The following is a 14631-nucleotide window of genomic DNA, read 5'->3' as shown; positions in this document are numbered from 1 at the left end:
TTTTTTTACCAAGATTTTTAAATTGGTTTTTTTTATTTTAAACTTACAATTTTTTTTGTCTGGGCGTTTTGGCGGTCGGGGACATCTCGCCCAGTATTCTCCCCGAGCACTGACCTCATAGGATGTTCACGCTTAGGTCAAACTAGCCTTTCGGAGTTTGGACGAGTTCTCCAGATCAAAATGTCTACACCTTTTTTTTTTGTTGTTTTGCCTTCCTGTGGGAGCAATACCCACTAGAAATCATCTTTTGGAGTTTTGACGAGTTCTCCATAACAAAAGTCTAATTGCCGCAAAGCCCTTTTAAACTAGGAAACAGAATTAATTCCCAACTTTACTTAGTTTTTTTTTTTTTTTGACGGACCTATGTTGCCCGGCTAGCATCGTAGCAGGACTTTGAGACTCTTATCTCAGGGGTGAGTCGTGCCCCACGTTGCTTGTCGTCGGAGATCCCTGGCAGTGGGTTCCCACAGATGATCCGGTTTCCTGTTCGCTTCATCGTCAGGTCTTCAAAGTGAAGCAGGTTTGTTACGGTCTGCTGCTACGGTCTACGGCTACGATCCACTTGGGAGCGTATTCGCGCGAACACACCTAGTGATGGGGTGAAAGTTGCGATAAAAAGTATCGAAAAAACCAGACCGACCATCACTAGCGAAAATTGCCATGAGTTTCCAGCAAAAAGAAAAAGAGGAAAGGTGAAAAATTGCGTGAGCGAAATTTTGGCGACCCTACAATTATACAAACGGGATATATAACATCTAGGGGCATATCTTCAGCAGCAAAGGCGTCAAGTTCGCATATACATACATACATACATTTTCATAGCGTAAATAGCTGCTCGTAGTTCAACATTTTTTTTTGTTCTGAAGTTGTCTTGGGACGATGCTATAAGCAGCCTTGTTTTGGCTTTGGAGCCTAGGTGGTAGCCCTGGTTAAGAAACCTGTACTACCGTAAACATTTTTTTTTGTAGCATACATACGTTAATAATAATGAAATTTGAATAAACTTTGTAATTAAAATGGGAATGCTGGTGTTCTGGCTCATTTAGAAGGCACGTAGGGTTACCAGGTAAGGGGCCACCGAAAGATTAGGTGCGTCGGTGGCCATGGATTGTGAGGGTGGGTATAAGCACCGGGCGTCGCAACAACACCCGCGGCGCCCCCAAGTTATATTCGGCCCTTTTTGTTTATACCCTTTTGTATTTATTTTCAGTATTTTTTTTTTTTTTATTTTCAGAGTTAGTAACCGGCCATGTCCGGTTCGGTAAATTTTTTTTTGCGTTAGATTTTTTTGAGTTTTTTTTTTAATTTGAATGTTAACGGTCTGTCCGTGACATCCGGTTCGGGCGGATGTTGTTTTATTTTGAATTATAAGCGTTTTGAGTCGTCTCTGCGCTTTTTGACAGCTAGTTTTGATAGGCATGATAGGAACTTTTTTTCTGTTTATGGCGCAGGAACAGTAAGGTTGGCAAGGACCCGCCCCAGCCGACAATGACTAGCCACTGTGCACCAACACATCATGCCGACCGCCTTCCTTACTGCTTCCACTGTAAATGCGATTCCATAACAGCCGTTTGTATTGGCATTTGTATCCGTAACGTAACCCTATACGATACATTTTGTTTGCATTGCCGTTTGTATTTGTATTTGTATCACTAACGTAACCCTATACGATACATTGTAATCGATAATAGTGCCTTAACCTAAAAATCGTGAAAATTTCATAAAAATTAAGAAAACGCGAAAAATTACAAACATGTTTCACCAAAAATAAGTCTCTTAGTCATAGCGTATTCAAAACAATAAATAAAATCTACAAAAAGCTATTAAATTCACCAACTCAAATATTTTTAGGTTATGGATATGGCGGAAAACCAAAAACCAATTGGTTGGCTACGATACGGTTGCCGATAACGCCCCATTGTCTGCAGCTTAAACCCTATTTACACCTCTGAAATTGCTGCTTAGAAAATTAGTACTCCGAAATTTCAATACGCATTAAGGCCGTGACACGATGACATTTTTCATATAGATGCGTTTAACACAAGCTTATGCATTCCAATAACATCGCCACAATCAACCAAGATGTTGCGTTTGTAAATATGAAGGAATTTCAGACTTGGCAATTTAAGTTTACTTCGCCTTGCCCATTCACATACAGAATTTCGGGAATCACTGTTATAAACATTCTCCCTATACAACAAAAATACTTCCTAACATATTTTGTGTCGACTTCAATTGTTATATTGCAGTTTTTACTTGCGAAAGATGTTATAAAATTTACCAACGAGTGGAAAAATAATTTCACTTGCAAAGTGTGCCAACACCCTTAGCCAAAGCAAATGTCAAATTCTTCTTCTTATGATTTGCTTGGAACAAAATTGGTGAGTTGGCTACTTTTCAATATCAGATGGCGCCAGTGTCGCTCATTCTACCATTCTCCATAAAAATACGTGCAATCTACTCATAATGCATATGCTTGTGTTAAACTCATCTATCATTCCATTTTGACAAACCGAGGGTGGAGGTTGCTCCTAAAATTTAAAGCAAACCAAGTGCAATTAATTAAGACATTTTAAGTGTGTATAACAAAAATTAAAAACACCAAATATGAATATAAGTGTATGTAAAAAGAAAAGTTCTATGTGAAGTGCGCAGTCCAGCGTGAAGGGAAAATTACATTTTAACTAGTAAGTTTCTCATTTTATGACATACGCAAGTGCAAATTGTACACATTAGACGTTTCGCAAACATAATGGCCGACGCCACGGCGTCTAAAGGCCCTGGCGAATCCAACGCTGATGAAAAGCCTGACGCAAATTGGTTTGAAGTAGGCCGAAGTCAGAAAAAGTTGGAAAACCAGAGGAAAAGACAACTAAAAACCTAAAGTGAGAGCAATGAAAATTACAGACGCACCAAAGTAGGTACAGATGACGACCCAAAAAGAACAAAAACGGACGACACCAAGAATATACAAATACCATTACAAGGCATGCTAGTGCCGAAAGGTACTTTTGCCAAATTGGCGGCAAACGCTCAAGTTTTGGCGGCAAATGCAAAGACATTGGAAAAGTCTAACACAGACACAAACAAAAAAGTGCGGAAAATGAAAAAAACATGGAAGTAGAAGCAAACGGCAATGTAGTGACTAGCAATACTAAGACGGCTAACAACACAGAAAACGGTAATCTAACTTCCAGTCAAAAAATAGAAGAATATAATGCGAAGTATACAGAACTGCACAGAGGTGATTTCTGTGTCCTAATAGACACATCAAAAAGCTCGCTGTGTAACAATGAACGAATGAAAAATGGCCTATTTCTATGGCACAAAATCCAAAACTTTGAAATAAACGGCATTAAAAAAATAAATGCAATAGGAAGATTCCTTTACAAAATATACTTTCACACCTTCGAACAAGCAAACCAATGTCTAGAAAATTCCAACTTAGACAAAAATAACATGAAAGCCTTTATACCACGGAACTTAGTGGAAACAATGGGGGTTATTAGATAAGTTCCTCTTGAGTTCTCAGAGGACGAAATTTTAAAGAATATTATATCCAGCATCCCGGTAAAATCAGTGTGTAGGCTAATGAGGAGGGACCCCGACGACAGGACAAAGTTTTTACCAACCTTTACTGTGAAACTAGGATTCGAAGATAGCGATCTACCAGAATCTATTGAGCTTTTTTATGTGAACCTGAAAATAACTCACTTCATACCAAAAGTGCGGCAATGTTTTAACTGTGGTAGACTAGGGCATACCAGGGCAGGATGCAAAGGGAAAAACAGATGCATAATGTGCGGGAAGGAGGAAGGCTGCAGCAGCCAATGCAACAAGACAAACAACTGCATTCTATGTGGAGAAGAAGGGCACAACTCATTGAACAAAAACAAATGCAACGTATGACAAAAGGAGGAAAAGATCATCGAAATAATGACAATTAAAAAAATTTCAAAAAAAGAAGCGCATGACATTTATAATCTATCGAACGACAGCAACAACCGGTTTGCGATCTTAAACAATTATGAAGAAAGCTTTCCGCCGATAAGCCGAAAAACAACACCGACAATAAACAATGATAATATTGTGAACAGGAAAATGACAACAATCAAATATAGTCGGGTGGCACAACAACCCACACAAACCACCACAAATGAACCGAAACCAAAAACTCCGCGCGCTAAGCCACAACCGGTCTTCCTCAACCCCAACTGGGACAAGGTCTCAGAAATAGAAAAACTAGTCACACTACTAGTAAAAAAATTCGAAATAGATACTGATGAACCCCTAGTCAGGCTAATAGGGAACATGTGCAAAAAAAATCTAAAGGACAGAATCGATAACAATATCCACAATCATGATGATGCAAATACTACAATATAATATACAAAGTCTTAAAGCTAACAAATCATATATTGATCAATTTAACAATTTAAACAACATTGATATTGTTTGCTTGCAGGAAATCTTTTCCCACAACGAGCAAACAAATAATCAAAAACTGATTAATTTCAATCTTTTAAAAAAAACCAGAAACGACGGCTACGGAGGCGTAGCCATTGGCTTCAGGAAAGGCATAAAATTTACCAAAATTAAATATACTACAAATCAAGATATCATTATAGCAAAAACCACCAACCTTAGCAACAACACAATAATTTGCAATGCTTATTTTCCACCAAGCATGAACAACAGAACATTTGAAACTGAAATCAATAAAGTTTTGAATTTTCTCAGCAATCACAACAATGTAATCTTATTAGGCGACTTCAATGCACGCAACTGCAATTGGGGCGACAGTATCAACACACCCAAAGGAAACACACTGGAGAAGGAAATCGAACACACAAACTTAAAATGTCTAAACGACGGGACAAAAACTCACAATATCGGAAGCAACAATGGTTCAGTACTGGATCTAACGTTTACTAGTCTACAACAAGATAACATTAAATGGGAATGCATTCAAGTAAGCATAGGAGGCAGCAAACACTATCCTATCAAAATCAGCATAAACAATATCCAGAAAAGTCCAAATATCTTCATACCAAACAGCATGTTACTAAATAAAATAAACTCGATTACTTTCAGTGACTTCAACAATCTACAAAAAGACATACAAGCAATCAAAAATACAATCAGCATTGATCTCAACAAAACTAAACGAGAACCCAAAGCATGGTGGAATGAATCACTCAACAAACTATACAGACTACATATTGCCAAAAGGAAAAAAGCAAATAAGACAAACTTAATTGTTGATATGAACGAAGCTATAGAAGCCAAAAAAGAATGGGTCAAGGCTGTGAAAGAGGCGAAAAAGGAAAGCTACACCAACAAAATAGAGGAAATAAACAAATGTTCCAACACCAGAGATGCCTGGAACTTCATTAACAATGTAAAAGGCAAACAAAAGAGCACCAATGACTGGGCAGAAGAAGATAATCAAACATATTTAGAAACACTCAAAAATCAAATAAGCACAACAACTGCTCCCATAAGGGTTAACTACACCTACAATAACAACGACAACTGCGAGTTTCAAATAGACCAATTCATCAAAACTCTGAACAAGAAAAAATCGACAGCCGGTGGATGTGACAAAATAACCTTCAACATGATCAAACACTTGTCGTTCGAATCAAAAGAGGCCCTTTTGAAAGCCCTCAGTACACAGCTCAACAACAACGAAGTTCCTGACTCGTGGAGGAACATACAAATAGTTCCCATACCAAAGGCAAACAAGGATCTCAACGATATTAACTAATTGAGTTCAACATCAACACAAAAATAGCAAATTGGATACACAATTTTTTCTCCAAACGAAGACTAACCCTGGGTAAACAGGTCGTCGAAGTAAATAACGGACTCCCTCAAGGAAGTTGTTTGTCGCCCACACTCTTTAACATTTATACGTCCAAGCTACACAGCATTAACGACCGAAACACACAAGTTTTCCAGTTCGCAGACGACATTGCCATAGTCGTGTACGACAACAACATTAACACGGCGAAACTTAAGCTTGAAACAAAAGTCAACGAAATTCAAGCAATATGCAACTCACTCAACCTAAAATTTAACTTCAGCAAAACGCAATTCATGTACATGGCCACAGGGAACAACAGAAATCATAACGTACAAATCAACGGAGAAAACATTCAACAGACGCAAAAAATTAAATGGCTCGGACGAACTATCAATACAAGCTTATCAATCAAAGATCACGTAAAAAACATAAAAAACAACACCAAATCCGCAAAGAATTTACTCAACAGACTCACAACAATAAAAGCCGGTCTAGCACCTGCAGTTGGACTAAATATCTACAAAACCTTTATCAGATCCAAAATGGAATATGCCAGTACCAGCTATGCGAATGCACCAAAAAGCTTCGACAAACAATTGCAAACAATTGCAAATGAATCCCTAAGACGATGTCTAGGGGTCCCTCCCAACACACCCACACTAGCTAGATATGCCTTAGCCTGCGAATTACCCCCCATCTACAGGGCCACTTGGCTAACTTCAAAAGAATTAATAAAACAATGGTACATCAACTCGGAACTCAAAAATGATCTGGAAAATGGAACCCCCATCAACTCCAGTTACAGTCATACATACAACCAATTTAAACACATAATCAACAGAATCAACACCAATGTGTCATTTACCATACACAACAAATTAACGCTTACGGAATCGGAACTTGGAGGATCGAAAAACAACATAACAAATGAACAACTCAAAGGTATATACTATGAAAAATTAACAAAACTACACAGCGAGGATTACATAACTATTTCAACGGACGCATCAGTCAGTGATACCAATACAGGCTGCGCCGTATATGATATAGCCAGAAATGTCTCTTTTCTATTCAACATCAACGACAAACTTTCATCAACTACAGGCGAACTAATAGCAATACTACAAGCAGTCGAATTAGCCCATAAGAACAACTGGAGAAAAACAGCAATCTTCACGGACAGCCTCGCTGCCATCAAATTACTCAAAACAGCCACAACACAAAATTACATTATCGCCAATATTCACAATCTGGTAGCACACTCTAACATTCAAAAGCTTACAATTACCTGGGTTCCAAGTCATGTTGGAATCAAATTTAATGAAAAAGCAGATATATCAGCAAAAACTGCAACAACTATAGGCAAAAACTTAACAATCGCACTCACGCCTGATGAAGCTCTTATGAAGATTGAGAAGGAGCTTTGGACGGCAACCAAACAGGAAATAAAAACAAAATGCACTAATTGGGATGACAGTACCATTGATTGCATAGCCAGCAAGATAAAGAAACCCTGGTTCAAAAGCAAAAAAATAAACATGGAACCGTAAGACATTAAACTACTGAACAGAATCATCATCGGACGCACATACAACAAAACCTACTTTGGACGTTTTCACAATAATGTCACTGACATATGCAATACCTGCAATGTCACAGAAACACCGAAACATCTCATCTTTGATTGCACAAAACATAGGTCATTGAGAACCTACTATAGCATTTTTTCCAAATTTAAAGACATTAAAGAACTCATAAACTCAAAAGACATAAAATCTTACAATGAACTAATTCAATTCCTGCACAAAGCTAAACTGGACTGCGCGCTATGAAATTACCAAATTGTCATATACATATATAAGCATTATACATCGAAAAAAAAAAACTCTAAATAAGAAAGGGTTTCGGGAAAACAAAAAAAAAATTTTTTATACAAGTACCTTATATACTAAAGTACAAATAATGTGATCTAACATATCATCATCTCAATACAAGACTGATACTACCAGGTAGTAACAAATTAAACTAAAAACACTAAAGGTTATATACCTATGTATATATTAAACATTAACAAATTTCACACCTTCATTTAATTTTAGATACGTAAGTCACTAGTTATCTAGTCATCACTTAATCTTTCATGATTCATCACATTTAATCAATATCATTGTCAAAACAAAAAATCCATAAAAATCTCATTTAATTGTAACTATCAAGTTGTAAAATACAATATCGTTTTGTAATTATCTGTAAATATATTACTTTTTGCACCTCCACCCTAATATGGCAGAAACATCACAATAAAGCAATCAACATACAACCAAGGAAATACATCACTACCCAAGTACAACCTGGCGCTATAGCGGACACATAAATATCCGTGCCATCATCAATACTCACAAAACGAGTATTCAAATCCCCAAAAAAAAAAAAACTCATCTATATGAAAAACTGCTTATGTATCGCAGCTATTATACTCAGATGCAACTGAAATATGTTGGTGATTTCTTTTCTAGACGAAAATGTCGCCACTTTCGGGAGCAAAAATTTTCAAGATTCTCACTTCGCCCTGTGAATTTGTAGCTCACTTAAAATGTTCAGTGCCACCCTGCATGACTTGAAAAGAACAAAAATTGTAACCCTGTCACGTAATCAGCTGTTCTCCTGTCATCTGTGGTTTTTCATCGCGCCAAATAAAAACTTTCGCAAATTATATTTATACAAATAAAATTCATTTGTTTTAATAAATTGATTTGATTTATTTAAAACCATTACGATGGAAACAATAGATATAAAAACTGAAAGCGAAGAGTTCAGTGCAATCGTGCCTGTAACAACCTATAGGATGGAATTAAAAGCTGGAAGCCCAGGGAGTAGTAAAACTGTAACAGGTGAGTTTTTACGGCTAAATATACTTTATTTGTATTAAAATTTGTTCATAAGTGCTTTTTGTTACTGGTTTTACCAATACCAATGCTAAAAGAACACCAAACCTCGTTAATTTAAGCAGAAAGCATGAACCAGGGTATTTCTGAGTAGGAGGGCTACCGCCCGTGTCCTTTTTTTGTTATAATTGTAATAACAGCAGTTTCTATATTCGCCCCAGGCATACCCAGAAAGTCACTTCGAATATGCACTAAAGCTTTTTATATGTAAACGTAATACTTAACCATAAACTACTTTTTTTGCAGTGTGGTCGGAAGGGGAAACCAGGCTTCTGCTTGATAGGTACGCGACTTACTTGCCGGAAATAGGACCGATGAAGAAATTAAAAACAAAAAGAGATATGTGGGCTAAAATATGCGAAGAGCTTGAGGGAAAAACTGCCAAGCAATGTGAAGAAAGGTACAAAACTATCATGAAACGTAAGAAGGCAGCAGTGGAAAACAATTCTAGCACAGGGGCAAAACGTCAAAAAGTGCTGTTCGAAGAGGAGATAAACAAGATATGCCAATTAGACGATTCGATTGAGCCAGCGATTAAACTGATTAGCCAAGAAGTCGTAAGAAAAGATCAGAAAGAATTAAAGGAAAAAAAGAGAAAGAGGAATACGTTACAAGAAACGTTGAAGGAAATTGCTGCTAGGAAAGAGGAGGCCAGAGAAAAGAGACATAGGGAGCGAATGGAGAGGGCTGATAAAATGGAAAGCCTTTTGGAAAAATTTATGGCAGAAAATATGTGGAATACTGAATTTATATCTTAAGATAAGACTGAATCGATTGAATTTTATTATTTTAAATTCACTATTATTTTGAACCATAGATGTTAGGTAATGATTAGATAATGCTAATGATTGCTAATTAACCTTCATTTGCGAAATTCTCTAATTCATTAAATAATTAGAATTAGTTCACCTAATTCCCATTAGATAATTGAAATTTTTATTCCAATGGTATATCTAATTGCAATTAGTTGCCATTAGCAAAAAAATTGGTTTACCTTTACAATTATAAATCTAATAGACTTCTGCTAATGCAATTAGATATTCAATTAGCTCGAATTAGATTCAATTATTTTGATAAAGATAAATTTTTTTCAAAGAATTATTGAAGTGAACGAATAATGATGTAAATAAATATAAATAATTGATTCTAATTCGAGCTAATTGAATATTTAATTGCATTAGCAGAAGTCAATTATATTTCTATTTGTAAAGGTAACCCAATTTTTTTTGCTAATGGTAACTAATTGCAATTAGATATACCATTGGAATAAAAATTTCAATTATCTAATGGGAATTAGGTGAACTAATTCTAATTATTTAATGAATTAGAGAATTTCGCAAATGAAGGTTAATTAGCAATCATTAGCATTATCTAATCATTACCTAACATCTATGGTTCAAAATAATAGTGAATTTAAAATAATAAAATTGAATCGATTCAGTCTTATCTTAAGATATAAATTCAGTATTCCACATATTTTCTGCCATAAATTTTTCCAAAAGGCTTTCCATTTTATCAGCCCTCTCCATTCGCTCCCTATGTCTCTTTTCTCTGGCCTCTTTCCTAGCAGCAATTTCCTTCAACGTTTCTTGTAACGTATTCCTCTTTCTCCCGGCCACCGTGATGTGATGGTAGCGTGCTCCGCCTATCACTCCGTATGCCCTGGGTTCAACTCCCGGGCAAACAACATCAAAATTTTAGAAATAAGATTTTTCAATTAGAAAAAAATTTTTCTAAGCGGGGTCGCCCCTCGGCAGTGTCTGGCAAGCGCTCCGATTGTATTTCTGCCATGAAAAGCTCTCAGTGAAAACACATCTGCCTTGCAGATGCCGTTCGGAGTCGGCATAAAACATGTAGGTCCCGTCCGGCCAATTTGTAGGGAAAAATCAAGAGGAGCACGACGCAAATTGGAAGAGAAGCTCGGCCTTAGATCTCTTCGGAGGTTATCGCGCCTTACATTTATTTATTTATTAACTAATTGCAATTAGATTTACCATTAGAATAAAAATTTCAAATATCTAATGGGAATTAGTTGAACTATTTCTAATTGTTTAATGAATTAGAGAATATAAACCAATTGCATCAATTGATAATTCTAATTGGAATTTAACATGTATGTTTTGAACACACATGTATATGTCCTTACAAATGCATAAATACTACAACTTTGTATAAAATGCTGAGAAGGTATAGATCTAAATTTAGATCTTTTCAATTATATTCATTCCTTTATTACATATTTCTAGTCTTGATATATTGTATGTTTCGTTAAATTGTTAAAAAGTACCTGCATGAAGCAAGCGGATGTTCTCTTAATTTTTAATAAATATAATTACATGCATATGTATATATAAAGAGTCTTTGTAATGACAATGGCAACTGCACACTATTTTGGTGACAACGTCGGTCTGCAGGATAAGATAAATTTTATTTGTGATTTTATTCTCAGTCTAAATAAAAGATAATTTGGTTTGAGATTTGAATTTGATTTCAAATCAAATACAAGTATCTTTAATTTAGAATGTGTATTAATGCGTTTGCCCTTTTGGTTTGTTCAGTGGAAATACTTTAGTAACTACGCCGATGCCTTTGTTTGCGCCTTCACAAAAAGCATCCAAAGCTTTATCATTGGTACCCATCTTTTCAAGCTCATCCCCACTCAGGATTTTGGTGATTCAATTTTGAATTTCCCTACATATCAATACAATTTGATTACTCTTTCTGAATAAATAATGAGTTATCATACAATTGAACAAAAAAAATAATCAAATATGAATTCCCTTGATGATGAAAAACTAAAAAGCATTTTTCGATCTCTTTTTGAAATAATTTTTAAAAACCAGTTTTTCAATCACATTTTGGAAACATATTTGAATCAAATGTGTTTACTTTAGGTGATCAAAAATTTATAATAATTTTTCATTCAGCTTTCCGAATCTTTTATAAATATATTTGTTGACTGAATAATGAATTTTATACTTGTTGAAATTTTACTTTTTATTAAAAATTTTATTTTTTTCACATACACATATTTTGTCAATCATGAAGCTAAGAAAAAATATATAAAAATTTTATTATTTATGCAAAAGATATTCTTCAAGACAAAAATAATGTAATGCTTGTCGTGAACGAAGATTTTCCCAACCATTTCTCACCTTCAACTTCCCAGAAAATACATAATGATTGGTCAATACATAGGTTGAGAGCTATTTGAACCACAGGTAAGTGAAACTGTCTTGACATACCTAGATACGGCTTCAACATCCCGTATCGTATCCGTATTTCAAGATGTTGACGATCATAGTTGATGCTGGATGTTGCAGTCGAGGTGTATATCGGTCAAGTTTGTTTGCGAGTTAGCTGTGGTTCGAAAACCTCATTTTCGCATGCTTTCTTCCCCTGATGGAATAAGATTATTATGTAGATCCTATTTTGAATGCTTTATGAAGAATAAATGCATTATAATGGCATTCAAAAATGATTCAAAAATCTCAACAAAAACGATTGAAATATATTCACGAATATGATCAGAAAATGACTTTGAAAAGCATTCAAATATTACTCTATAACAATTAAAGCCCAATTTTACAATGATTGAAGAATAATCACATTTATGGTATATGTAATACTTCTTTATTGCTACAAAAGGCTAGGTACATTCCCAAACATCAGAGTGCCGATATATTGCGGTTTAAATGTTTTTGTTTTTGTATTCAAAAAACGAATGTACCTAAATTTTAATTTTTTCTTGTCACACTTATGCTTCTACAATCACAAAAATTTTGTAGGCTGTCTTGTTTTGATTTCGAATTCAAAACTTATTGCGAGTATTTTGTATTAGCAATATAGAAATATTACATATATGCATTTATGGTACTTTTTTCTCCCGACGATACGTTAATTTTCGAACAGAAAATGCTTTTAAATTTGAACGTTTTTAATCATCTTGGGGTATGGTATTTAAATATTTTTTGATCAAAATTTTCAAAAAATGCTGGCTGGGTCAATTGCTCGGATAACTGCTGTTTGCTGAATGCTGGCGATATGCATGGTGGTCTGGAAAACTACATAAATTGCTGTAGCATGAAACAGTACTGATACTTCGGCCTAAAACGTTAATATGAATGAAATGGTTATAATTAAGCAAACTATGAGCTGCATCGTAATTTGTATTTTTTACCTGAAACAGCAGTGGGTCATATGGTTCATCATCACAATCGCCTAATAGCGGTGGAAAAGTTTGATTCGGGCCTATTTTAATTTGCATATTGTCATCAACTACAGGACTAACTGCATTTACAAGAAAAAATTCGTCTATGTGAAATTCATTTGACTCTTGTTCCAAACCTTGCTTTTCATATGAGTGAAAAGATGTTCAAAGCGATGTTTGGATGGACTAATTAGTTTTAGTTTATATTCTATATTTCCCAATTGTGGTTCAGGTGATAAAATTCCTTGATCAAAATCAATAGTTTTATTATTGAGATAATCTAGTTCTCCTTCACTACTGCTACAATTTCTGCACTCACTTTGTCTCTTATTTTTACCGCCGTCTGATTTGCTAGATGATTTTCGAGATTTCTTTTCTTTACGGCGGTTTACGCTGTTATTGTTTGCATTGCCAATATCATGAGTCTCCTCATTGGGATCGAATAGACTTAAGAGCCCACAATCCATAGTCTGTAAAAATTTAAACGTCAGAAGTATAGGACCACAAACACAAATTAGCAAATTTTTAGCTCACCTTCATTCAATTGATGTTGGCGCGCAGGTGGTGTTGATATCAGTTCCAAAGGCTTTAATTCTAATTATGTTCCCACGATTTAACTGGTATTGCTGGCGGTACTGGACGCTTACTAGTTTTTCGTGGTTCGATATTTCGCTGTCGGTAGCGGGCAAACACTGTATATTTGTTGGTGGTTGGTTGTACTCGTCGTTTGTTTAATTATATTCAGGATAGTAATAATTCATTCATTTCATCATAAAAAAAGTGAAGTTTTAATAGGAATTGTTTTTTAAAACAGTGATTTGATTTGATTTCTCTTTATTTTGCAAAGGTCAGTGAGGACTGAGTCGATAGTTTCAGGAAGAAAATGATCGTCAACAGTAACAGGGGGAACATAATACTCTTCTGCTTCTATTTTATCTTTTTTGTCTATGCAAATATTATGAAGTACGCAGCACGCTAATATAAAGTTTGCAGTAGTCTCAACTTCATGGAAATCTAATCGTATGAGTTGCCTGAAGCGGCACTTTAACAAACCATACGCGTTTTCGATTCGTACACGAGTTTGACAAAATTTGAGATTGTAGGTTTTTTCTTGTTGCGTTAAGTTCCCGTAATCTCTGAAGGGTGTCAACAAGTAGTTTCTTATCGGATATGCAGAATCGCCCAACAGGTGATATTTTGGCAAACATAAAGTTGGTAGCTGTTTATTTATAAACGATAAATTAAGAACACGCGAGTCATGGACTCTGCTCGGTACACCAGTGAAAACATCTAAAAATTTTAAATTTGCATCGCATATGCCCTGCATAGTCACAGAAATGGTATCATGCCTGTTAATGTATGTTGAACGAAATTTTAGTTTTGGCGCCCTTATCGAAATATAGGTCCCGTCAATACAGCCTAATACGTTTGGAAATCCTGATATCGCTTCAAAGTTTTTTGCTATACCCTCTTTTTCATATTCACTTTGCGGAAATTTTATAACATTCCGTGAAAGCTCAACGAGAAACGATGTAATGTTGTTTATCATGTAATGAGCAAAGGAATATGAAATATTGAATAAGTTGCTAACTTCTCGTATAGTGGTCTTGTTGCTGCAAAACCTAAAATAAAAAAGGAGGTGTCAATCTCGCAAACTTATGTTTATC

The 14631-nt window shown here is 35.4% G+C and overlaps 2 protein-coding genes across 3 annotated transcripts in view; one reads left to right on the top strand and one right to left on the bottom strand.

Annotated features, from left to right (window-relative positions):
* Positions 1 to 3128: 3128 nt before the first annotated feature.
* Positions 3129 to 11320, top strand: LOC137250366 (uncharacterized). Of its 2 annotated transcripts, XM_067783014.1 has the most exons (3): positions 3129 to 4972; positions 5095 to 8700; positions 9001 to 11320. In XM_067783014.1, exon 2 carries the CDS (start codon positions 6103 to 6105, stop codon positions 7357 to 7359), a length of 1257 nt encoding a protein of 418 aa, XP_067639115.1. In that variant the 5' UTR covers positions 3129 to 4972; positions 5095 to 6102; the 3' UTR covers positions 7360 to 8700; positions 9001 to 11320. The 2 variants fall into 2 exon arrangements, with proteins under 2 accessions (XP_067639115.1, XP_067639114.1); XM_067783013.1 differs by having other exon boundaries at positions 3129 to 8700.
* LOC137248682 (putative nuclease HARBI1) overlaps positions 10912 to 14631 on the bottom strand; it is a 24003-nt gene continuing 20283 nt past the window's right edge. The window contains exons 3-5 of the mRNA XM_067779585.1: positions 13499 to 14586; positions 12935 to 13434; positions 10912 to 12861 (exon numbers count right to left, since the gene is read on the bottom strand). Coding sequence (XP_067635686.1) covers positions 13770 to 14586 — 817 coding nt within the window. The 3' untranslated portion in view covers positions 10912 to 12861; positions 12935 to 13434; positions 13499 to 13769. The remainder of the gene's footprint in view (positions 12862 to 12934; positions 13435 to 13498; positions 14587 to 14631) is intronic.

Source organism: Eurosta solidaginis, chromosome 4, assembly GCF_040869045.1.
Source record: "Eurosta solidaginis isolate ZX-2024a chromosome 4, ASM4086904v1, whole genome shotgun sequence".
Lineage (NCBI taxonomy): Eukaryota > Metazoa > Arthropoda > Insecta > Diptera > Tephritidae > Eurosta > Eurosta solidaginis.
This window is presented reverse-complemented; position numbering and strand designations above follow the sequence as displayed.

What these genes read in the sequence shown, in the direction of transcription:
- LOC137250366 (XM_067783013.1), top strand. Translation starts at nt 4,361, where the DNA reads ATGATGATGCAAATACTACAATATAATATACAAAGTCTTAAAGCTAAC.